Genomic DNA, 25,646 nt, shown 5'->3' with positions numbered 1-25,646 from the left:
CCTCCACTTTATCTTTTAGATTATATAGAATTGTGTAAAATGCTGCACATGCCCAAGTTCATTGGCTGTTCCAAAGGAAATGAGCTACCCATAAAAAGTCTTGCAAGTGTGAGTTATCAGTAAGGGTGTGAGCAGGAGAAGGTCACTGGCGGAGTGGAGAGTCCAAGAAGGGGCATACCAACAAATCAGTGAAGAAACGTAACAGGGGCTAGAGTTGTTTAGAGCTTTATAAGTAAGGTTTAGTATTTTAAATTTACCCCCATAGGTTGCAGGAAATAGTTGTTCTTCCTTTGTCAAAGGGGGTTGACAAATATGGCCAATATAGTAGCATGACTTGAGGATAGATTGATGGTGAGGTGACTCCACTTCAGCATAGTTTGTCACTATTGTGAGATTTGAGGGATAATATTGGAAGGATTATAGCTGTAAGTTATAGGATGGATGAGTGTAATAGGATGGATGAGTGCAAACAGTATATATGGTACACCAAATAGGCAGTTTTCTGTTAGGGACTTCCATGTGTAAAATTGGTAATCTCTGAGAGAATATATATATATTTTTAAATATTAATTAATTTGAAGTTCTTATCCAAAAATATTAAATCAAGGCCTTTATCAACAAGAGTTTTTAACACTCAATTCCCCAAATGTTTGCAGCAAAAATATAAGCTGCTGTTAATGCTGGTTATTTTTTATATATTGAAAGTATTTTTCTTAAAATGTGAATGGATTAAAAAACTAGGTTCATATAAGGAGAGCCTCTCTTGATGACTCATATATTTTTCCAGCTACCGCATCGTGGTAGAAAATCTAGCCATAATTATAACAGTAAAACATATCTACGTATTTAAATATAATAATATGTTCCACAACAGCACATTAACTTTTCACATTTTTCATGCTAACAATGGCTGGCTACCCAATATTTCTTAAGAATATTAAATTTGAGATAAACCTTCCATATCTTATTTAAAACGTTCTATAATTTAGTTAGTGTATATATATATATATATATATATATATATATATATATATATATATATTTATTTAGTCTATCTTCCGGGATAGCTCATGCAAATTATCTCCCATGAATTAATTCTCTAAGCACATGAAGAGTGCCTATTCTATACATGAAAGGTTAGCACTTTCAAATCTGAGTTGTTGAAGTAGAGGTAGCATTTATCATTAAAGACTTTGGTTGTAGGTTCTAACCTATACGGTAAGTGTTAACACTTCCAAATCCTGAGTTGTAGCTGAAACATGTTTCATTGAAAGCTTTGGCTGTAGGTTCTAACCCCATAATACAATAGCAGTAATCAACGTTTCAAGTTCCTCTGCTTCTTTCCTCTGATTACACATCTTGATGCTTAAAATCTAATTATCTTATTGTGGCTATAACCAGTGGGAATACATGTAGACATCACCCGAAGTGCAGAAGAAACATTTTATATTTGAGCTCACCACGGTAATTAGTTTTTACGCACGTGCTAAACATTCTTTCATGCTTCTTCAACCATAAAAAACTGAAACATTTTCAATCATTCTAAATCAAGAAAACAACAATCAAAAATATACTAAGGGAATTTATTTGTAAGGAAAGATAATTAATACACACTTTGATTAATTTTAATCTAGAACACTTTCTCTTCCAGAGTTCCATCTTTATCTTTATCTGGTAATACTATTATTTTCCGAATAAATACTGTAGACTTCTCAGGAAGATGGCTATAATTCTCCTTACAATTTTATTTTTTTCTGCCCAGTGGACAGCCGAGAGGTCCTACTTCTGGTAGTCAAGGCTAGGTGCACAGCTTTCTCCGTGATACCCAATGGAAAAGGAGACATTGATGACTGTCATTTAATGAATATATAAAGGTTTATAAATAATCTCAATGTGTGTTTTATTGATCTACCAAAATTGGTGGAAAAGGTTTATTATTAGTAATGTAGCACACAATGTTTAGTATCAGTAAAGTCAAGAGCTTCCAGTTCAGTCTCTTTGCCCCTGTTTTGCTTCAGTTGAATAAACAACTCTGTTTTTTTATATGAAGGGACAGGTGAACTAAAGATGCTACAGAAAATAATAGATGTTCTGTTTTAGCAAACATGCTTAACGTATATACTTAAAATGATTATAGCTTAATGCAGTCAACCCTTTATAACACAGAGGCTTGCATTCCTGTGGTTTACCTTAGTAAATGGCATTGCATTGTATTTAAAGACCTGATTATTTTTATATAATCAAAGTGCACAGGAAAGCGACTCTATTAGTCAAGTGTCATTGCTAGCATATGGATCAACGCCTTAATTTGGCCAAGGCTTAGAGTGCTAGGAAAACATGTGTTCTCTCATTTGGAACATGATGCATGCTATACATAGCTCCTAGTCTTTGTTTTATCATTTCTTATAATCAAATTGTTAATAAGAAAAGATTGTAATGTTCAATAACTCGTATTAGAAAATAGGATTATATCTGTTAATCTTATTTAGGGAAATGGCAAGGTATTGACTACATTTCCTTTTATAGAATATTCATTAAGTTTCATTTCTGTGACTTATGGTAGATGTGTTTATATTAGAAAAAATAAATCAGAACAAAATGAAGAGTCAATGCACAAATGATGATACAGCCAATCACGTTGCTTACTTTCTCTCTGTATTAGAAATAAAGGAGAGCATAAAACAAGAATAATTAAAGGAACATTCCTTGGCCACACTTGGTTATTATGACCCCCTATTTGATGTCAATAGATTTGAGGGATTTAGAGTCAACCATTGTATTCATAATTATATAACCATTTGTCCACCTTACTAGTATCTTTAATGGCTTAGAAAATAATATTAAACAGCAATGTTGAGACCCAAGGATGATAAAAACATTTTCTTCCTTTACTTCATACCTGTGGATTTAAAATCAATTTGTCAACATTCATCATGCACTAGCTTATGGCTGGCTAGTCGTAAAGTAGGTTCAAACTGGTAAACCAATACTCAGACTTGGCTGAATAAATTACGGTGTAGAAAAATGACACGTAAATAAGCAGGGATAGAGAGCACGGAAGAGGAATATTATAAAAGCAGAAAAGAATTGTAGTGAACACTTCAGTGTTTTGAAAAGGCCATGGTGTAAGAACCCTGCAAGTGTACTTGCCCAGCATTTCAGTATAAAATGCCATATACTAAGATATGTTATATTGCTGCCTGAGATGTAACTCGGTTTTAGGATAGCTAATGTTAGTCATGTGCATATTCCATGCATAGTGTGTCATTGATTGGCTGAGAGCACTTAGCTGATGTTCTCAGCCAATGAATGACCGGCAAAGTCTGCAAAAGCCTGATGTCATTCAATCATACAGCTTTGTGGTATCAGTGTGATGAATTTCAGATGGTCATCTCCATAGGAGCATCAGGAGATTGGACTTTACCAGACCAGCATTGGACTGACTGACTGGCATATTTCCTAGTAGACTGCAGTATCTGGAGTTGCACAGACTTCCACATTTTGAGGTGTTTACAAATGGCTGCAATCTGAAATGAGACAGTGGTTGTGGCATTCGTACAAATTCCTGCTGTCACTTGTTTCATCAGAGTTTGGATATATATGATGTCCTTGATGACACCTAAAGCTATCATTTATCAAATCCATTAATTGAATGTTCCACTGGGGACTAGGACAATTGACACTGAAACCTATGAATTTAATTCACAAAAAAGGTCATTTATTTGTACCTAACCCCTTCACCAGGCCTAAAGTGGCCAAAAGCTACCAGAAGCTACAGACAGTTTTTTTAAGACTGGAAATGATAAATTAACTTTGTTACACCCCATGGCTGTTAGATAAATAGCCATGCTACTTCCTGGTTGTTTAGCTCAGTGGAGCTAAGATCAACAGACAAGCAATTGCCCAGAGTGCCTGCCTTGCAAAGACTTCTCATTTGAGCTGCATTGGGAAGTCTGTGATTGGACAGCAACAGAAACTCTGGGCGGGGTTAGAATGGGAGGGCTTCCAGCTTTTGCAAGCTGGTTTAGCTATACTCCCAATGAGAAAATGCATAGTTGAGTACATGCATGTTTTCATTGGGTTTATGCCTACTTAACCGTTTTTTTTTTTTGTTTGTTTTTTATTTATGCATTTATTTATTCTTATTTGGGCAGTGTAGTGTCCCTTTAATTATTGTTGCTTTTGTGTGAGGAATAAGAAATGTGATCTTTTTAAGAATGATTGCACTTTTGTAACTTTAATATGATGTGCATCTGTCACATCTGTCATTGCTAAACTGCTGGTGCTGGTAAGTGCAGTTTTTAAATTTGTCCTTGAATAAAATGTGCCGGGTGATCTTCCCACACTTCTGATCTTTGTGCAGCTTTTTAACAAAAGACTCTTGTTTGTGCAGATGGACATCATTATGTGCTTCATGAAAGCAGCTTTATTCCTCATCTTTACCAGATCGTTATTCTTCCTGACTTTATATCAAATCCCGGAACAAATATTGAAGGAAAGAAAGTAATAGTTAACTTGGATGTGTTGCCATTATTTCCCTCTCCACAATTATGGTTACATTTGATGGTCATACATATGCAGCAACATAACAGTTTCAGGTTTAGGTTTCCAGTATTACAGGTTCAGTCTATGTACCATGAACATTTTGTATTGAAGGGACACTATAGCCACCAGAACAACTACATCCTTATGTAGTTGTTCTGGTGAGTATAATCATTAATTATATGCAGGCATTTTCATGCAAACACTGCCTTTTCAGAGTTAACATTGCCCCGAGGGACACCTCCAAGTGGACACTCCTCAGATGACCACTAGAGGTGCTTCCTGGCTCACAGCTGCACAGTAGGTAGCAGTGCCATTCAGTGGCGCTGGAAATACAGTGTGTTTTATTCACTTTTAAGGGAGCAAAGGGGGGTCGGGGGGGGGGGGGGGGGGGGTCAAGCCACCTAAATGGTGGGTTTTCACTATAGAGTCAGGAATACATGTTTGTGTTTCTGACCCTATAGTGTTCCTTTAATGTAAAGTGTATGATTTTTACAGCACCCTAAACCTGCTCAATGTCTATAATTTGTAAAAATTGCTGCTAATATGGGACAGCCCACTATGACCATTGGGATATTTCAGTTTCTTTGGGATTAGGCCATATGGTGACTCGGATTTAGTTTTTTTTTTTGTCAGCATGGGCGATGCAGCCCAAATTTGGCCAAATCACCATTCTTCCAAAATGGTTTCTCAAAGTCTACTTTGAGTTCACACTTCAGTAAAGAACCCTGTTACTTCTTGAATGCCTGTATCAACCTTGCCCCTGTCATGCATTTAGGCACCCTGGGGAAAACTAAGCCACTGTCTCCAAAGAGCAAAATGTAGCATAAAAAGTGAAGCATAATGGTTATGTAAATAGGAAACAAACTATTCATTCACATAAACTCTTGGGGGTATGGATGTATGGCTAAGATCCGCACCCTTTGATCAGAATGCTGTGCTCCTGATTTCACAGTAAGCAACCTTTTTAGTTTTTTAAGTTTTTTATTTTATTTACATATTTCATTTTTTTTTATGCATTAAAACAGAGTCAAATTATTATGTTATAGTTATAAAAACAGTAGTGGTGAATTTAATCTATACATTAATCTAGCAGAATTGATTTTTTAATAAATCTTTGTAAAAACATTCTCCTACCCTCACCTAACAGTTCTTAGTATTAAAGGCAAGAAATAAGTGACAGCAGGAGAACCCTAAACTGAAGTTTGCCAGCTCTTATCACAGCATCCACAGGGCCTGCACAATAGTTTTCCTTCCAGTGAGAATATTGATACATTTATGCATTGCCAAAAAAAAGGCCCACATGTCAGTTTTTTGGGAGAGGTTTAAGTTCCCAAGCAGGGTGTATCATATCAAGTGAGAGTGGGAGGCAGGAAGGAAAAGGATGGAAGTGGTACTGGGGCTGGAGAGGAAGCAATTACACTTCTTAAAGCTATTACAGGAACACTCTAGACCCCTAAAGTACTTCATGTTGTAGGAATGAGTGAGAAAGTGTGTGTGAATATCAGTATAAATCTCTTTCAAAAGCAGTGTATCTAATAGAGGAATTCAGCAGAATATTGTATATTGAGGGACCAGTAGCCACTTGTTTCCATTTCAACTACTGAAATTATAATGAGCTAAACACATCAAGATTTGAATCTAATTTGTTAGTTCACTAAATAACTTACTTATGTAATCACAGTCATAATACCTGTCTTTATTACCTTACACCACCATTCACTTCATATTAGTTTTCTTTGAAGGCCTGTGTTACAATAATGGTAGGAAATAAGGCAAACGGGTTACAGGTGATTGTCCCAGTGATAATTGTATTTGGGAGAGGTCCATCTCAAATGCTGGAGCTGTGCTAGAGGCTTCACACAATGTAGGGCGGAGGCATGAAAGTCTAAAATAGCTATTAAGATATCAAGTAAAACTTGCAAATAAAAAAATAAATATATTTGTACTTAATTCAGCTGATTGAATCCCTCAATCTAACACCTCACACATTTGTATCATAAACGGACTTACTCTTGCACTTTGTCCAGCAATGAGCTGGTCATCTTCAGTTTGCACACTTGTTCGGCTTCTGACATCATAGTCCTCCTGTTCAAAATCCGAATCATCTTCCAGTTCTTCAGGAGTCTAAAAAGCAAAAAAAAGCTTGTAAACGAATAGTGTTACAGATGGTCTAATTTCTTTTTTTTTATGTTAACTCACTATATGTTCTTATAGTTATGAAGGAGTAGGAAAGACTGAATAAATTCTAAATTTTTTATGTTTGGTTTGTAATTTATATTTATAACATATATATGTTTATTGAAGTATTATTATTATTATTATTATTTTAAATTAATATTTTACAAAGTAGGAGTTTACAATGAAACTTAAAAAGTTAAGCACTGTTAATATTGTTATATAGTTTCTGTCTAATTTAAATATAAATTAGGCAGCATCATTGTACGGATTTTATGTTTGACATCTTCTCGAATCCTATTTTTATTTATTATGTTATATATAACGTGATAAATGTGAAATGTCATTACATTTTCAGCTTATTTAAGACTCCAGGACATATAACAATGTCCAAAAATATTACCCGATTCACTAAAGTTTTAAAAACAACATCAACTTCTTTATAGAAGCAGAAACTATTATTAAAGATCAATACTTGGTGAGTAACAGTCACTTAATGCTGCTAAATCAGTGTGGTTTGATTTAACAACAGTAGACAATATCTTTACTAGATCCAGTGTATTTGATTTAGTAGGATATGAATCACCCATCTATCCATCCAAACATCTTGTCTATCTTCATTTTAATTCCCATTTTTATATATTTTATATTGTCACAGTTGTCAGACTAATATTTCTTTTTCTGAAGCTAATTAATTTTATTTGTGTGAGGCTAATTTGAATGCAATTAAGTCAGTTGTTTTTAATTATACACACCTGTGCCCTACAGGAACAAATAGAAATGAAAAAAATAAATGGCTGAAATCTCGTTCTTTTTTGTTGGTTACCCTTAAATAATCTAAAACAAATAAGTCTGATGGAATCTGTTTTGTTTTTTTTAAATGAAAATGGTGTGCAGATGTTTTTGACATCAGAGGGTGATATCTCAAAACAAGTGGACAGTGTCTTGAGAAAGGATTTAATGAGGTCCAAAACATGGAAGTGGTTCACCATTTTGGTAGTCCTATGAGCAGATTGCTTCTTACGCGTTACTATGGCAAGAAGACTTGCTAAAGCTGATGTTTTGCAGAGTGAGCGCCATCATTTGTTTTGTTGGTCTATGTATGTATTGTTCTGTAGCTACATTGGCGTACTCACCCTGATCATGAGAACAGCTTTCCGGATGTCACGAACTCCATCATAAACCAAGCGTGATGCATCAATGAACTCATTCTCTTCAAATGGCTGAGGAATGTTTGTGCTTAAAGCTTCTATGGCAACCTCCACTTGCTCAGCAAAACGAGGCATAACTTTACAAAAAAGAATGGGGGAAAATGTATCAGTGTTGATTTTGAAATGTTTATTTCTTTTGCTCATTTCAACTGAATGGATGAAGCAGAAGGCCTTACTGTGGTGCCACAAAGTTCTAACACACGAACAAGATAACAGAAAACATTGGGTGGTGTAAACAGCGACTATGGGGAAAGTCCTAAAAGTGGGCTAAACGTGTAGCAAGAAAGTTTTCCATTCACTTGTGCCACTTCTAGAACTTTTTAACCAACTGCTCTTTACATGTAATACCCTTTGTTGTTAAACAAAAATGTTTTTTTTTTTCACTGTGGAGAAGAAAAAGAAATTGCCTGAAGTAGTACATAAGATTGGACGATAGACAACACAAGGAACTCAACGCTACAGATCAATGCTACATTTTATGTTGTTGACTTAGTTTAAAACATTAAATACTAGACCGCTGTGGATATTTATCAAGTACAATGCAGCTCAGAGGTTACTACAATATTTCAACTAAAAAGTCCAACAATAAAGAAACTATTATATACAATACACAATTTCATTATCTTCAATTTTTAAACACATAAACAATTGAATAAACAAATATTATTACATTAATAACTTGGGTTATATATCGTACTTATAGACAGATTGTATAACTATTAAATAATGAGATTTTTTTATTTGGCATGTGATGATAATCATGCCACAATAATTAGTTGTTTACCTATTAACCTTTGCCTTGGAATGTGTATGTTTATTGGCCCGGAACACAATGCTTCACAAAGTGTTAGTGACGGTTAAATAATTAAATAATAATAAGTGGTAATTCTAAAAAAATTAAGTTTAGAACATTATTTACTATTTAAATGTTTTTAAAAGAACGTCACACTTTACACCTGATCACCTGATATAAATAAATGGTTGAATTGTTTCCTAGGTGAGAATTATGCAGAACAAAATAATTAATCTTGAAGTCTGTAAAATATTTTTTTCAGTAATAATGGCTCAAAATGGTAATGTCTTAAATACTATAAACATGAATACAAGTAAGAAGATTGAAAAAAAAATAACAATATGCAATTTTCATTAACAACGTTATTTAATCAGACATATAGACATAAACCTTATGTTAAAAATAAGTATTAAAAACACAATGGGTTTTACAATCTGTCTATAATGATATCTTGCAAACAGGTAGGGATTGGGCGCGAGCTACCGTTTTCTCATTGTAAAAATATTCATAACTTTAAAAGAATTGATCCCTTTAAAATTGAGAACCTTTTCTCCAACTTGCTTGTGGTTTGTTGAAAATGATTTTTCTCATTTTGCAATACATGTTACAGCCATACTATTAACAAATAAATAACCTCAACAATAAAATATCGTTCAGTTTTCCAAAACATTATTTAAATTTTTAGCCAAATTATATTTTTTTTCATGGACATTCCCATAGAATGCATTTCTCTTGTCTCTCCTTTTGAGCGGGAGATTTTGCCCAACCCTACAAACAAGCAATTTGTTGTAGTGCAGAGGACATCCTCAATGGAACACGACAATTACATCATTAAACAAAAACAACATGTAATACATAATTACAATAACACCATTGATATTTCCTACAACTAGAATATACCTTATCTTCCAAAAAAAGCAACTCTCTAACTTTCTGCATTTAATTGCATTTGATTTCTTTCTTATAACTGAGTGAACCCATTAACCTCTTTCTACAACACATATGACTCATAATCTATCATCTGTCCCTTCTTTATCTACCTGCAGTAAATAATTTATCTCTTAAAAGAATACTCCAAGCATTATAACAACTACAGTTTGATGTAGTGGGGCACTAATGGGGCAAACCATGGTTCCGACTGGGTTCTCAACCTTTCTCAATATCTGATAAACTGCATCCAGGTTCTTCAGAGTTGCAGAAACTGAATGTCGATAACACTGGTCATTCATTGACTGAGAGTGTCAGCTGAGTACTCTCAGCCAATAAATTAAACTCTGTGCACAGTTGACATTAACTAGTCCAGAATTATCTTGTGGGCTGGTTAATGACTATAATTTGGATGAAGTTCCATGTTACAGTACTGTTAGGATTATCTATAATAAGTCAAAAAGCTAGCAAAGGATAAAACAAAAAAATACTAAACCAATTTAGCCTCCTGTACCTTTTAATACTGGTCTGATACCAATGCTTTTTGAACAGAAAAAAAACTGCAAAAAATGGTCACCAGGTCACTCACAGTTGCTGGTCTGTGAACAATAAGGTAGCCATGCATTATGGGATACCACGGGTGTCCATTTTTGGCAGCCTTATAAGAGTAGTTATATAATATTTTTTAGTAAGTATAAGCATTACCAGTACAGGGTACACATCATGTGCATATATATCTGTACAGGATTGTCATCCAAACTTTTTGTAGAGGACAGTCTTCTTAACTCATTTTATCCCTGCAATATTTTACATATCTCAATCTTTACTTGGTCCATGCTGTGCTTATTATCACATGACACCTATGTTTTAGTACCATTTTAAATTTTTTCTTACAGCTATTTCTAAATCAACATATCAACTTTTCCACATAAATCAGTACCTATAAACACAAAGCCATTATTCACGAATGTCAGTAAAAACTCACCTCCAACAACTGGTAGCATATCAAATGCTAAACTTTGGATATGGTGATATGAAACTAGAAAAAGAAAGGGAATTGAAAACCTCTATTCTAATTTGTGATTGTTGAAAAAAATTGTGAATTATGAAGTTATACAAGTTTGAATTATATTGTCGTGAAATATGTTTGGAATAATTTTGCTATGTGCATTATCGTTAAATAATTATACAAAAAGCTAAAAAAAAACGAACAAGAGTAAAATAATTCCTACATCCACTGCATACTTTTTCCTTAGTATCTAGCGATGTCAAATAATGTGATCTAACACATACATACATATTGCCCTGATGAAAGTATGATGACAACTATGTGAAAAATATTGTGGGTTGTATTAAATAATACAAAAATAAATTGAAATGTGATGGCAAGTGGGACATTGTAATTTTTTCCTTACCAGTTTCTGAGAGTAACTTGGTGGCTTCCAATACCTTCTCTGTATAAACCCCAGCTTCGTAGTTTTCCATTTCTGCATTAATGATGTGGATGACTCTGGCTGCACGACCTCTAATTGCCCCAGCCGTTCTATCCAATGTATCAACATCACCCTCCTGCAGAGCTATGACACATTTATTGACGTCCTCCAATATGTGGTTTTCTGAAGAAAGCACATGTATAGAACGCATATCAATTCACAGACATTTTGGCTAATAGTACCTGCCAAATTACATTTAACAGTTGCATTTGTTTAGTGCAGGGTAAAGGGAAATATATTCAAAGCTCAATGTATTACTGTATTTTCCTTCAATGTACAAAAAAATAATATATACTAACGCTCACTGTTATAGTGAAGATAAAACATGGTGATCTTCGTAAGAAATGTTATTTGCATTTATAGTTGTAGATTTTGTATTTATTCCACATAAAACGTATAAATCACTGGTTTAAGTCTTATATATAGTCTCTTGTATTGCAAACTTGGAGATCAACAGCACCAACATCTTAATCAAACGTATCTGTATAAAACATTCCGAACAGGTTTAGACATGTATCATAGTGTGTCTGGATGAATTTGAGATAAAAGTTAGCCAGTTATTTTGATTGTATATGTAAAAAAAAAAAAAAAATCAACAAGTAATTCACATGTCAGTTCTCCTTACATGGTTGGCCTAATTATGACAGTGGGTATCTGGTGTTCCTCATTGAAGAATTCTAGTAGAAGATCTAGATGGTGGTACTTTCAGAAACGGAGGTACCTGCTAGATTCCACTGAATGGTGTCACAACAGTATTGTGTAGTATCTTCCAATGATTCCTTGTGTCTCTGAGTCCATGTTAAACTGTTGCAACCCAGCCATAGGTGAGATAATGCTAACAGTCTCATTGTAATAGGTAAGCTCAATTCAGAATAAAGAGCAAACAGTTCCTTAGATCTTTAAATTCTGCTTTCTGTATTTCTCTATTTGGTTAAAGTTATATGTGTGTGTGTGTACTCTATTATGTGTCTTTTTAATTTCACTAAAAATATATCTTTAAAAAAAAAAAAATCCAACTCCATTTTATTCAACACAAAAGATTACGCAAGCCCTAGTATACCATAATATTCCTGGGATGTCACTCTTCCAACCCCCAAACCCCCCCCCCCAAAAAAAAAAAACCCAAACCCCCCCCAAAAAAAACCACAGTTTAGTAGATATACCCCCAATGAATGCATGCATGCATATTTTTATGCATGTATTCATTGGGAGTATCGTCTAAAATAGATTTAAAAAGCTGCAGTTCTTGTCATTGCAGCCTTTGTAAGCTCCTGCCCCTTTTCCCCCGGAAGAGACTCTTAGTCTTTTCACAGGGAAATAACCATGTAAAGGCTTCTCATTGAGAAGCCTCTTACTTGGTTTGCACGTGTACGCGAGTCGGTTTGTGCACGCGAGTCGGCTCATGCACACTCGCGCACCGCACCGCAACGTGCACAAGCGAGCACCGCTTGTGCCCTGCTGAAGCTGGTCTGAGGTCTGTTAGTAAGGGAGGGGGAGGCAGGCATGCTCAAATAGAGTTTGCCTGCCCCTTCCTTTAGCTCAGGGGAGCTAACGGAAGTAGGAAGAGGAATCCTCTCTGGCTGTTTGATTGACAGCCAGGGGGGAGTTCCCAGGTTGATTTATAAAAGTGCTAATTTCTCCTAGAAATCAATACTTTTATAAATTGGGGTTAAATGAGGGTACTCCTCAACATGCTTTTGGGGTGTGGAGTGGTACTTTAAATTATATATTTTCAAGTTATATCCTTATGTGACCTATGGTACTACCAGCTGCCATGTATTTGACCCAACTATAAAGCACCTGTGATATAACTCCACTTCAATATTTTACTTTATGTCACTTCAAAACTTCAATAAAGCAAATGCTGGCATCTTCAACTCAATCAATGGAACTAGCAAAGTATTTAATTTTAAGAGAAAAAAACAGCAAGTGGTTGATAGTTAATATGAAACATTTGGCTTGGAAGTTATTATTGATTTTTCGGCATGGGACATAACTAATAAAATGACCAAATTTTCTTCAATCTGAGACATGTCCCTTTGAATTTGGATGTGAAATTACTGTTCTAACTAAATGAGAGTAACAAGATGGCACAGTACCAGTAATATCAGCTATTTAGCCAATTGCTTTTCAGCTGTTTGGTAAATGCTCGACAGATAACAATGTTAACAAAATATATCGAGGTACATGAATCAGAATACATCTGCTCTGTTATAACACAAACAATAACAAAAATAATTCCAATCAATATTAAAATTAGAGGACTACATATACATAAGACAAGTCTCAATCATTTATCTCAATACATATTTGTTGCCATCAGTAATTGTGTTTCAATTACCATTCATTTATCAAAATGGTTGGATAGGGAGAGGTATTAGCAATAGAAAGAGGGAAGTGTTCATGTCATTGTACCAAGCACTGGTGAGACCTTACTTATAGTATTATACTCAGTACTGGAGACTGTATCTCTAGAAGGATATTGATCATTTGGAAAGAGTTCAGAGAGGGGCTACTAAACTAGTTCATGGACTGCAGATTAAAACTGTCACAACCTGTTCCATTCTGCGGATTTGTCTGGTCTTGGCTTCAGGTATCCAGTACTCTTTTTACAATTCTTGTTTAGTTTTACTTGTTTTTTCTGGTTTTCTATTCTATGTCTGGTTTTCTTTATGCTGGGTGTTCTGGGTTAATTCCTTTATTCCGTTCCTGGAATTCCCAATCTTCTGGATTCCTTTAAATATTTGTTTTTTGTTGCCACACCCTTTCCTTTGCCATTATTTATTTTTTGTTTCAGTCTGTTCCTGCAGGCAGTGGTTTAATTTCCTTGCAGGTAAGTCCTGTGTGTGTTTTATTGTTGTTTATTTGGTCATGCATATCTAGACAGTTAGGACCCACCGTACTTGGAGTACTTTGGTGCAGTGGTGGGCTGCATACATCTTGTCCATTTATGTATGTCTAAATCTCCAATGTTTATTACATATATAGTACTTAGTTATGTCTCCTCTTGTTTTGCCTTGTATATCTTGTCTCATTTTATTTTGTCTTGTATTCCCAGTTCATGTACAGTCCTGCTCTGTCCATGTCCTGTTAATGTTTTCCTCCTGTATTGTGTACATGTTCTGGGTTCTGCTTTCTGTACTTCTCCGGTCCTGGGTTCTTCTAGTCTTGTCTTGTTATCTTGTTTGGTGCTTGTTCTAGTCTTACCTTGTTTCTAGTACTGGATACTTATCTGCATAACATTCACCTCCTGGCTTTTGCTAAGCTGCATCAGAGTTCTAGTATGTGGCCGCACAAACACTGGTGCTTAACACCAGGGGTCATGTGGTTACCCTGCACCAGACCCTGATTTCCACTTCCACGCTGAGACTCCTATCATCTACATCAGGCACACAGGGGTCTCGGTCTTCGGACCTCAACCCATGACAAAACTTACCAGGAAATGTTAAAGGATCTAAAGATGTATAGCTTGGAGGAAACAGACAGGGGGGTATGATAGAAACATTTAAATACATAAAGGGAATCAACACAGTAAGAGTATATTTAAAAGAAGACACACTTACGAAGAGGACAGACTTAAATTAGAGGGGCAAAGGTTTAAAAATATCAGGAAATATTACATTAAAGAGAGGGTAGTGGACACATGGAAAAGCCTTCCAGCTGAAGTGGTAGAGGTTAGTACAGTGAAGGAGTTTAAGAATGTGTGGGATAGGCATAAGACTATCCTAGATATAAGATAAGACTAATGAAAGTATTTAGAAAATTGGGCAGACTAGATGGGCCGAATGTTTCTTATCTGCCGTCACATTCTATGTTTCTACATTTCTATGTAAAAGACTTCATTATTCAGTGCTAAAAAAATTAATTGGAGAATCCCTAATTCAGCTAATTTTGGCCAACTTTTGCAATGTGATTTTTAGTTCAATGTGCTGAACCAGTTTAAATGGCACCTGTCATGACCAATTCAAATGACAATCTTAAATAATAGAGAAATACATTTCATCTATACATTGTGCTAGCAGAATTACTGACACGTGTCTAGATGTTTCTAAAATCAGAGGTTAAAATTTAGCCCTTTCACCTCCTCTCAGTCAGTTCAGTCTGTGCTGAACATGAGATTGTCCATGCTCTAGTAATCTTTTGCATGGATTACTGTAATTTTCTCCTAATTGATCTCCCCAAAAGCCTTACTGCCCTATACAATCTGTGATGAATGCTGCTGCCAGGCTGATCTTTCTCTTCTGTCTCTCCTCTCACACCTCTCCTCTCTGTCGTTCCTTACACTGGCTTCCTGTACCCTACAGGTGTCAATTTAAAATTCTAAACCTTACCTATAAAGCCCTAACCAACTCTAGCCACTCTTACATTTCTTCACTGATTCATAGGTATGCCCCTCTCGGCCTCTCTGCTCTACTGGTGACCTTCTCCTGTCTGCTGTTCGCACCCTTACTGCAAATTCACGCCTGTAAGACTTCTCACGGGCGGCTCCTTTCCTTTGGAACTGTCAGACTCTCCCCTAGTCTTCAATCCCATCTTTTCAGGATTGCTTATGGCTTCCAAGAGTAACTTCTATCTCTCAAACTTTTATCTTGCTCTCTCCTAAAGAGCCGCACTCCACTCTCATAAGCTGGCACTATATAAATAATAACCAATAATAATAATAATAGTGAGATGATAAGTCTATAAGAAGGCTGTACTCTACAGGTCTGTTCTTAGGAAAGTCTTCCTGTGGGTCTTTCCTGCTTGAATTAAGCCTAAGGAAAAACAATGCTTGCAATGACAATTAGGGAGAAAGGGGGCAACTCAGAGGGAGGAGAGAAACAGCCAGAATGATTAATTGCAGCAGTCTGAGAATGGAGAAAGAAATTATTCAGACTTATTAGTTTTATTTACAGAAAATCAACATAAAGTGTTGGGGACTTTTAACCTGTTCTAGAAAGTAGGTGTGTGCTTCCAAACACAGGAATGCATAAGAGGAATGTCTTGCAGCAAGTGTAAAGCCCACTGAAAACATGATTGATGGGCTAATGAAAATAAATTAAAATTAGTTTTAGTATTAAGGGAAGACATACTTGATTGTATAACATGAGTCAAACCAGATGGTTAGAAAACTGGAGACCTATATCTGTCATGCAAGGTCCGCTTTAAGTTCATTCAGTAGACATGGAAACGATTGTATAGTGGTTAAAAATAAACTCCTGTTTAAAGGTATATAATATAAATGTGTACATTATATTAGGAATTGACTTTCGAACATGATTTTCAATAAAAGATTTTAACCCCTTAAGGACACATGACATGTGTGACATGTCATGATTCCCTTTTATTCCAGAAGTTTGGTCCTTAAGGGGTTAAAGAATCCATTAGGATTAGAATTGAAAACCTCTATGTTTTAAAATGTGTAACTTCATTGGTTTTAAAATTAACGATAGGAAAATATTTTCCATCAGCTCAGAGGAATACTTATGAAATCTGGGACCCTAATTCTGCATCATAACGGAGAGTGAATGTAATTTTAATGAAAAGAAACAAACTATGAAAACTGGAGAAAGCATGGTGAACAGCAAGGTCTCACGATATTGTCAAGATATAAATATTATTCTGAAGGTACATGCACTGATCAGCCACAACATAAAAAACACTGAAAAGTGAAATGAATAACATTGATTGTATTTGTCAATTGGTGGGATATATTAAGCAGCAAGGGAACAGTCAGTTCTTTAATTTCTAGTGTTGTAAAAAGGAAAAATGGGCAAGCAAAAAGATCTGAGTGACTTTGACAAGGGTCTAATAGTGATGGCTAGACATCTGGGTCAGTGAATCTCCAAAACATCAAGCCTTGTGGGGTGTTTCCAGTAGGCAGTGGTTATTACCTCCAAAAGTTGTACAAGGAAGGACAGCCAGTGAACCAGCATCAGGGTCATAGCCCCCTAAGTCTCCCCCTGTAGCCACACGGCTCTGTGTAGCCGCAGACAAGTCAGAGTACCCTGGTCTACAACCAAAAGCACCTTCAATAAGGACATGAGTGTCAAAACTGGACCACGGAACATTGTAAAAAGGTTGCTTGGTCTGAATCATGCATTCTTATTGCTCAGGAGATGGTCGAGTGCATATGTATCATTTAAAAAAAAAAAATCAATATACAGGCACTCTTTTATCCGTATGTGGTGCAAAGTATCTAGGTGGCCCTAAAGCCTCCTAATAATCAAGAATTCAATAATTGATACTGCACTCAAAAACAATTGTGGTAAGAATATAAAGTAGTATTTAATGTCTAATTGATATAAAGTTGTATATAATAGATAGTATTATATAGATGTGCCTACAGGGCAATAGATGTGCCTACAGGGCCATCGAAGGAGCAGGAAGGTTCCGAGCGTGCAGCCCACCGGGCATTTCAAGAGCCAGCACTCCTTCCATACACTGGGCAAGGACGTGGAGTTTCCCTCAACTGAGAAAGGATCTATTCATTACACATTTTGACAGCTACAACATGGATGCCTTATTGGGAATTGAATATTTCCTCTACATGATAAAGATCCACTGGTGAGATCTACCCAGTATACAAAGTGTGCACACTGGACTGTATATACTTTTTTCATCATTCATTTTTTCTTCCTTTTTTCTTATTTCTTGTTTTCCATTTTTTGAGTTTTTGAGTTTTTGAGTTTTTGAGTTTTTCTTACTTTTTCATATTTTTTAATTTTTTTATGTGTACACATTTTTGCAATATGGTATATATTCCCTGCTAATACTCTGTCCAATGCTCTATATATGGAGTTTTCTCCTGATACTACAGAACTAGATACCAATGCATATTTATGAGTGAGCTCTTGTCATGATCCCTTTTTTTGCACATGAAATCACATTGGCTACTATGGGATTTAATCACTTTAAATCATTGTTTATAATTTTTGTATATATTTGTATGCATATTTATGAAATTTACTATTATATACAACTTTATATCAATTAGACATTAAATACTACTTTATATTCTTACCTCATATGTATCATTTACCTAGGGAAGAAATGGCAGCAGGATGCACTATGGGAAGAAGGCAAGCCAGCAAAGGTGGTGTTATGCTTAAGGCAATGTTCTGCTGGGAAACCTTGAGTCCTGGCCTTTATGTGGATGTTACTTTGACATGTACCACCTACCTAGAGAATGCAGACCATATACAGCCCTTAATAACAGGGGGGTAACCTGATGGCAGTGGTCTCCTTCAGCAGGATTATGTTCCCTGCAACACTGCAAAAATTGTTCAAGAATGGTTCAGGGTGATGGCTTGATTTCCAAATTCCCCACATCTCAATCCAATTGAACATCTCTGGGATGTGCTGGAACAACAAATTTGATCCATGGAGGCCCCACCTCACAAATTTCAGGACTTAAAGAGTCTAGATGTCAGATGCATCGAGGCATGAATCTCTGACCTCTGTGGTATCACAGCTGTTTTGGAATCAGCAGGGGGACTCACATGAAATATGATAGTTTTAATGTTGACTCTTAATGCTAGGTGTGTATGTTGACTCTATAAAGGCAAATCTTATTAAGCATTTAAGATGATTTTATTAAGCAGTACTTTTTCTCCCTGTTGGTTTGGCACACCCACCCAGTATTGGAGTAATATTCCACCATCGAGAGGTGTTACCTACTGAAGCATGTTTGCATTATATAAGCATCAAAAACAGCTTGTTAATAACCTATTAATCTATTGTCCTGCCAAAACTGTCTGCAATGTTTTTGTATTTTATCATTTTACATATGCTACAGATATTGCCAACCTTTGAGCTTTGGAAGAATTTATAGTAAATTGATTTGATATTTTTATGTATCATTGATTGTACCGCATTTCTATCATGCATCCCATACTGTCTGGGTTTTTTTATGCTTGCTTTTTTTTGTCATATAAAAACTATGGGTATTGTAAACATACTACAGGCAAATTAATACAATTAATCATGTAACATTTATTGAGATGCAAATGTATAAACTACACCCCTGTAACTATGACTGACACTGGCATTTGTAGCACTATCTGTTTCCTAATCACAAGGTTCACCCAAAATTTGTTTCTCAAAAGTAAATTTAAGGTAGAATCTAAATGAGGATTTATAAAAATGAAGTCCAAAGAGGTTAGGGCCTGGTCAAATTACTAGATGTTTACATGAGTAAATGGAAGCCAAATTTGAGTTGGATATATCCATTCCTCAGCCACCAAGTAATACAATTACAACAGATTGTGACTATATAATGAGGCCACATGTAAGTGTTGGCTAAAGATGGTTACACAATAAAGTGTAGGTTTAACAAACCGCGAGGTATGTGGGTATATGCTCACAGACTAGATGTACACCAATGCCACATGCAAACATAATACAAGGCATTGGGCCCCAAATAATTCATGGTAATTTATGCATTGCCCTCTGAGCCATCTCCACCTCGTACAATTCCTAACAGACAAAATGCTGTAATGACTTTTGACTTGCTCTTATACATGGGGAATGCCCCATTGTCGGTCCATCTACAGAGATGCAGTGGGACAGCATAGACCCCTGATAAACAAAATTGTTTTTCAAAAAGGGAGAAAACCGCAGAAGAGCAAGCTAAAATGGAAGTTAACAGAAGAATACACCATGGCAGTGAAGCGGTTACATGTTTAACTATTTGGATTTGGTTTCGTTAAATACTAATTCATTAGGTTTTGGATGCACTATGCCAGATCCTTACCAGAAAGGTAGAAAGGTAGCAATTATCAAATAAAAGGTTCATGGAACACAGTCTAACAGTATAAAATCTGGAGTTCAAGGAAATATATTTTTTTCTATGCTGCTTTCTGACCCTATGAACAAACGTGTTGTCATCGAATGATACCTGCTAAAAGTTGATATTGCATTTGCACTATATCCTTGTACATAATCATAAGGCTTTCTTTAGAGGCAAATGTTTCATGTTTTTTTTCGCTGTATTATATTTGCCATCGGTAGCAACTATTTTTATTTCGTCAAACTTCTATGACAGGTGGAGATATGTAGGATAAAATTATTTTATTTATTGAAGGTATATTTTTTTATTGTAGAGACAAGCTGCACTGTGTCCCCTGAAACATTATTTGCAGCAGTAAATCGAGCTGTCAGCTTGCAGTGAAACAGTCCTATATATCTTAGAGTGCATTATAGCTAATGGTGGGAACAATAGCTCATGTTACTGTTTTTGACATAATTTTTATTTGACGGATCTGTTAATATTGAAGGTTCAGTTTTATTATACAGAAAATGAAGATTTTACATTGAATTACAGCTTTTGTCCATTTCAAGTCTTCTATTCCATTTAAAGGGCAAAACAATAGAAATGTTGAATGCACACTGTGAATGGAGGGAGAGAGAGAGAGAGAGAAAAGGGTGAGAGGAAGGGAGAGAGAGAGAGAGAAAGGGATCAGCATCCGTCTCCTGCAGCTTTGCGGAAGCCAGATGCACGTCACAGGCCATAGAGGACCCTATGTGCCCTGCAGGGATCCTGACAAGAGGGCACACCATTGATAAACATTTTGCCCCATTACCACGAAACAAGGCCAGGGTACTCTTGGCATTATAACTACTGTAGCGGGCTGTAGTGGTTAATATGCATGATGGTAACCCCTTGAAATTGTATAATTATTAATACATTTGGGGTTTATATTTTAAGGGGTACCTCTTCAGTATTACACATTTATTTTATTGGTTTTACCACTTTGGTACAATTACAACACCACTAGCCTTAGTTATCAGAGCTTGACAAACAAATATATATAAATATATATATAATTTTTTTTAAATTGATTTATTTATTTTTTTTGTTTTAGGAGCAGTCACCATCAAAAATATTTTGCAACCCACTAGTTGGTTAAAAGTTAACTGTGAGTTGAACCGTTTGTTTTTAGATTGTATTTATAATTATGTGACAGACATGCAAAGTGTACATTAAACATATGAAAACCATTTATGAAAAGAAAAGGACAGAGAGAATGAGAAAGGAAGGGAAGAGGCAGAGATGGAGAGCAAAGGAAGAAGGGATGAAGGAAGCAAAGTAAAAAGGAAGGAGGGAGGAAGAGAGGAATGGAGGGAGGGAGAGAGAAAGAGGGAGGGAGAGCGAGAGGGAGAGAATGAAAGAAAGAGAGAAAAAAAAAACATGTTATTACTTACAAAGGGCAATGTGCTCTGCTCCTGGGTCAGATTTTAAACATAAAATCATTAATTCGACTAATATACATAAGGGTAATATACCCCAAATATGTTAGTCTGGTTACCTTTGATTAATAATGATCATTAATATTCTTCAGATACATGCTATATCTTATTTATTTATTTATTGTTTTCCATGTTATAATTTGTAGTAATAGTATGTGAACTGTTCTGGTATGTATGAATATGACCAATATAAGACAACTGCTGAAAGATTCCATTGAGATTCTAGAAACCTGTATGTCACGATCCTTCAATTATATTTCCACAACGTTAACTTAAACTAATGATTCATACCTGAAACAGAAAGGAAATCATCAACTGATGTGATGTCATCAACAGCTTCTGTAAGGACGCGGACTTGCTTCTCCCACTGATCCTTAAAGACATCCATGTTATCTTGAGCTACCTTACTTTGTGGCCGGGCGGCCAAAGTCAGTGCTGCATTGATAACCTATAATTGAATTCAATGAAGGATGAGCACTGTATAAATTACCAATATGTAAATATTCTTGTCTCTTTAAATGGACTCTCTAACAACATTAATATTCTGTAAAACTGTTTTGGAGCAGATATACAACTATGCTCTCCCCTTGCATAAAATCCTCTCCAACACAGTGGATTATGCAAAACATTCACTTAACCCCTTAAAGACACATGACATGTGTGACATGTCATGATTCCCTTTTATTCCAGAAGTTTGGTCCTTAAGGGGTTAAGCATTATACATCCAAGCCATCCAATGACATGCTTTAACCCCTTAAGGACACATGACAGAAATATTCCGTCATGATTTCCTTTTATTTCTAAAGTTGTGTCCTTACGGGATTAATCCTTGGTTGAAGATGTGTCCAAGTTTCAGATCCTATCATTGCCATCCAAGGTTTGATGGCTTTGTATCAATAGTGCAGAAGTGAATCTTATGCATTGCCAAAATGGTTACAGAAAGACTATAGTCGAAGAGTTGGAGACAGTCTTTTATTTTTCAAACTACTGAAAATGGGGTACACCACCAACTATTATAATCACTAGAATGAACTGTAGAAGTTATTTTGCTTACAGAACCCTTTTACTTAACCCCTTAAGGACACATGACATGTGTGACATGTCATGATTCCCTTTTATTCCAGAAGTTTGGTCCTTAAGGGGTTAAGTAACTTGTTAACACAAACATCCAACTAAACACAGGATATGTACATAATATTCTTTGTGCATTCCTTTATGGAAATGTCTCACCTGAAAAGAATCTGAAAATATATATATACTATCTGCAAAATTTCTTCACATGTTTGGATACATTTATCTTATTTTACTTCTTCTTTCTTTCTGTCAATTTATTTCGATAATCTGAACCCAGTAATAAACCAACTATAATGTGAATTATGTTACCCTTCCTGCAGTCAAGGCATAATTTAACTCCACCAGGACACTGGAACGTACCTGTATCTGAAAAAACATTGTCAGCAGATACAAGGTGTCCCTTTCCAAGCACTTTGCCTTAGACTTATAAGTTGACAAAGCTAATAGATTATTCTGGGCATATACAGTTGAAATAATAGGGGAGTTTGATCATGGTGTCAGTGACACTTTTATGTCTAATTTACAGCTAATATGTGATGGCATAAAAAATGTTTTACTCTTTTTTTCTGCCATTCTAAATTTGTCTGTCTTGCAAAATTAATTTTTTTACAAAAACATGTCAGATTTACTATGTTTTAGATCACTTTTAGAGCACATTAATAAATACAATTAAAATGAAAAAAATTAGTCATCACTTTTCAGAACTCTTTGATAAATAAAGGCTCCATATTACTCAGAGATCTGGTGTCTTTTAAAATGGGCCAAGCACTCAATAAACCATAGTTCACTTCCCAAATTATATGTAAAGCATGCCTGTAATCCAAAGTAGAAGATTGTCCCTCTTCCAGTGTCAGAGATGTCAATGTCTTCCATTGCTGGGTTATATTCAAAGTAAGTCATGCTGTTCAGCTCCCCTGACCTTTACTTGATTGCTAGACACCAACTATGTGTCTTGTCTCATGCTCACAATGACGTTACATAAATGATATTGGCACATGCAATGGACACATGCAATGTACACATTGCAGCATCCAGAACACTTGAGGGCTTCTGCACTTATACGTAATTTAATGAAGTGTTTTAAAACGTCACCTACCAATGTATTTTCAAAATGGATCTATCAATGTGTGTTGATAATCACCTACCAATAGGGATTAACTATTATAACTTCTTAAAAAAACTCACCCCATGAGCAGATAATAATGTTTAAAGAATACTCTAACATTAGAAATACAAATATGGAATTCTAACGTTAGACTGCTCTCCTCCTTTTTTAGATATATTGACCCCCTCTATAAAAGTCAAATCAAGACTTTTAAGGCCAAAAAATCTGAAATTAAAAGATGATCCAAGTCAGCTATGCTTTCACTTGGCCTTGAACTTAAAATTCCCTATGAATTCCTAAGAATTCTTACTTTAGTTAATAACCCTGCCAATGCTACTCCGAGGTGGTTTACAACCAAGAGACAGAATTCCATGGCTCCAAACTGATTGGAAATATGTGAAAAGAATTGCTGTTTTCCATTTGTCCCTATCCATCCTGGGAAAAAACAAGCAAGATACATAGTCAAAGTTGTAAAGCATGTAGAAATGTACTCCCAGAAGACTTACAACTATAACTGCAACCAAAGCAAATAATGAAAAAGGAATATGTTTGTAACCAATAAATATTTGTTTGCTTTTCTGTATTTTTTGTTTTGTACTTGGGACGACAATCCACTTTGGAATAGGTGGTTCAAAGGATAGACTATCGTGTTGGAATGATGGTCTGATGGTCATTGGTCCATAAAGAGTTAAATAACATGTTCTCTGGACTTTTTAACAATTTGGCTAACACCTTGTAGAGATTAAATGCATGCTCTATAAGTTGTCAACCTATTTTTATTTTTATTTCTATTTTGCGTAAAATTTGTTCTAGTCAAGGGATGAACACTTCCACACACAGCATAGCGACTTAATTCAAACATTTTCTCCTAATTAATTCATTATACGTACCTGTGGGCATAAACTATCAATCTGAGTAGCTGCCATGCGGACTAACTTCACTCCTTCTTCATTATTAGAGATTGAGCAAGCCAGATTAGCCACCTGTTGGTTTGAATAAACAAGGGAGAGAAAAAAAACCATTAGGAGTATACAGCGATTTATAATTCAGCTCCAAGGGGGATCCCTTCTGTGAAGTAAGAAGGGCACATATTACATTGTACCTCATTGTTTTAACTCAGCATACATAAGGAATTAATAATCTCTGAACATCGGGCATTTTATAACTATTTGAGTGCCAGAGAAAATTTGATGTGGCAAGAAATGCAAATGAATGTCGTTTTTTTTTTTTTTCTCATTTTTTTCATTTTAAGCTTTCTGCAGTCATGTGTATCATAAAATCCGGTAAGCAGAGGGATAATCATCACTGTTGTCCCATCTCACTGCTGCTCAAAGCAATCAACTCAAGCTTGTTCTACGTACTGAGACAAGAGTATTGATTTTATAAAGACAAAAACAAACTGTAAATAGTCTTTATCAACTGATTGCATTATAAAGAAGTGTATAACTATTAAAGTTCATATAGGACTGGGGTTAAAGGGACACTGTAGACATTGTAGCTACTTCGTTGAAGTAGTTATAGTGTCTGGAGTCCACTGGTGACATCATTTTACTCAGTATTAAAGGAACAATATAGTCTTATGAATACAAATATTGTTGCCTGTTTTATCTTTTTTTTTTTTAGCTATTACATTCTGTAAACTTTTAAATTGCTGTTAAGTGAATGAGCGAGTGCTCTGGATCTTGTATATTGTATGAATTGACCCCAGCAGCACCCTATAATGTATGTATGTTAAGGTGAGTGCAGCCTCTTGGTTTCATATAGGAATACAAATATGTATTCCTAACACTATAGTGTCCTAGTCATTACTTAGTTGACCGGGCCAGTGCTCTCAGGATTAAAAAATGTTGTTTATTTACCTTTTCTCCTTCACAGCACCAGTCTCCTTGATGCAGCCCCAACTCTTTGGTTGAGATCATCAATGCTGATGATCTCAGCCAATCCAACGCTCCCATAAGAGAATTTTACTCTGCTATGGTGTCCATAGTGTTTCTTTAAAATGTTTCAATGTATTTAAAATGTGATGCTTGGGCATTATCCTGAGAAGTAATGGGTGGTAGTGATTTACTGAGAGTTTCAGCTGAGTGCTTTCA

The 25,646-nt window shown here is 35.5% G+C and overlaps 1 protein-coding gene across 4 annotated transcripts in view; it reads right to left on the bottom strand.

Moving 5' to 3' along the window:
- Positions 1–25,646, bottom strand: part of CTNNA2 (catenin alpha 2) — a 1,421,691-nt gene that overhangs the window by 121,944 nt on the left and 1,274,101 nt on the right. For 2 of the 4 annotated variants that reach the window (XM_063457611.1, XM_063457613.1), the window contains exons 10-15: positions 24,444–24,536; positions 21,666–21,822; positions 11,067–11,267; positions 10,637–10,690; positions 7,857–8,008; positions 6,556–6,669 (exon numbers count right to left, since the gene is read on the bottom strand). In XM_063457611.1, coding sequence (XP_063313681.1) covers positions 6,556–6,669; positions 7,857–8,008; positions 10,637–10,690; positions 11,067–11,267; positions 21,666–21,822; positions 24,444–24,536 — 771 coding nt within the window. The remainder of the gene's footprint in view (positions 1–6,555; positions 6,670–7,856; positions 8,009–10,636; positions 10,691–11,066; positions 11,268–21,665; positions 21,823–24,443; positions 24,537–25,646) is intronic. The other 2 variants (XM_063457612.1, XM_063457615.1) reach the window with 1 other exon arrangement.

Source organism: Pelobates fuscus, chromosome 6, assembly GCF_036172605.1.
Source record: "Pelobates fuscus isolate aPelFus1 chromosome 6, aPelFus1.pri, whole genome shotgun sequence".
Classification (NCBI taxonomy): Eukaryota; Metazoa; Chordata; class Amphibia; order Anura; family Pelobatidae; genus Pelobates; species Pelobates fuscus.
This window is presented reverse-complemented; position numbering and strand designations above follow the sequence as displayed.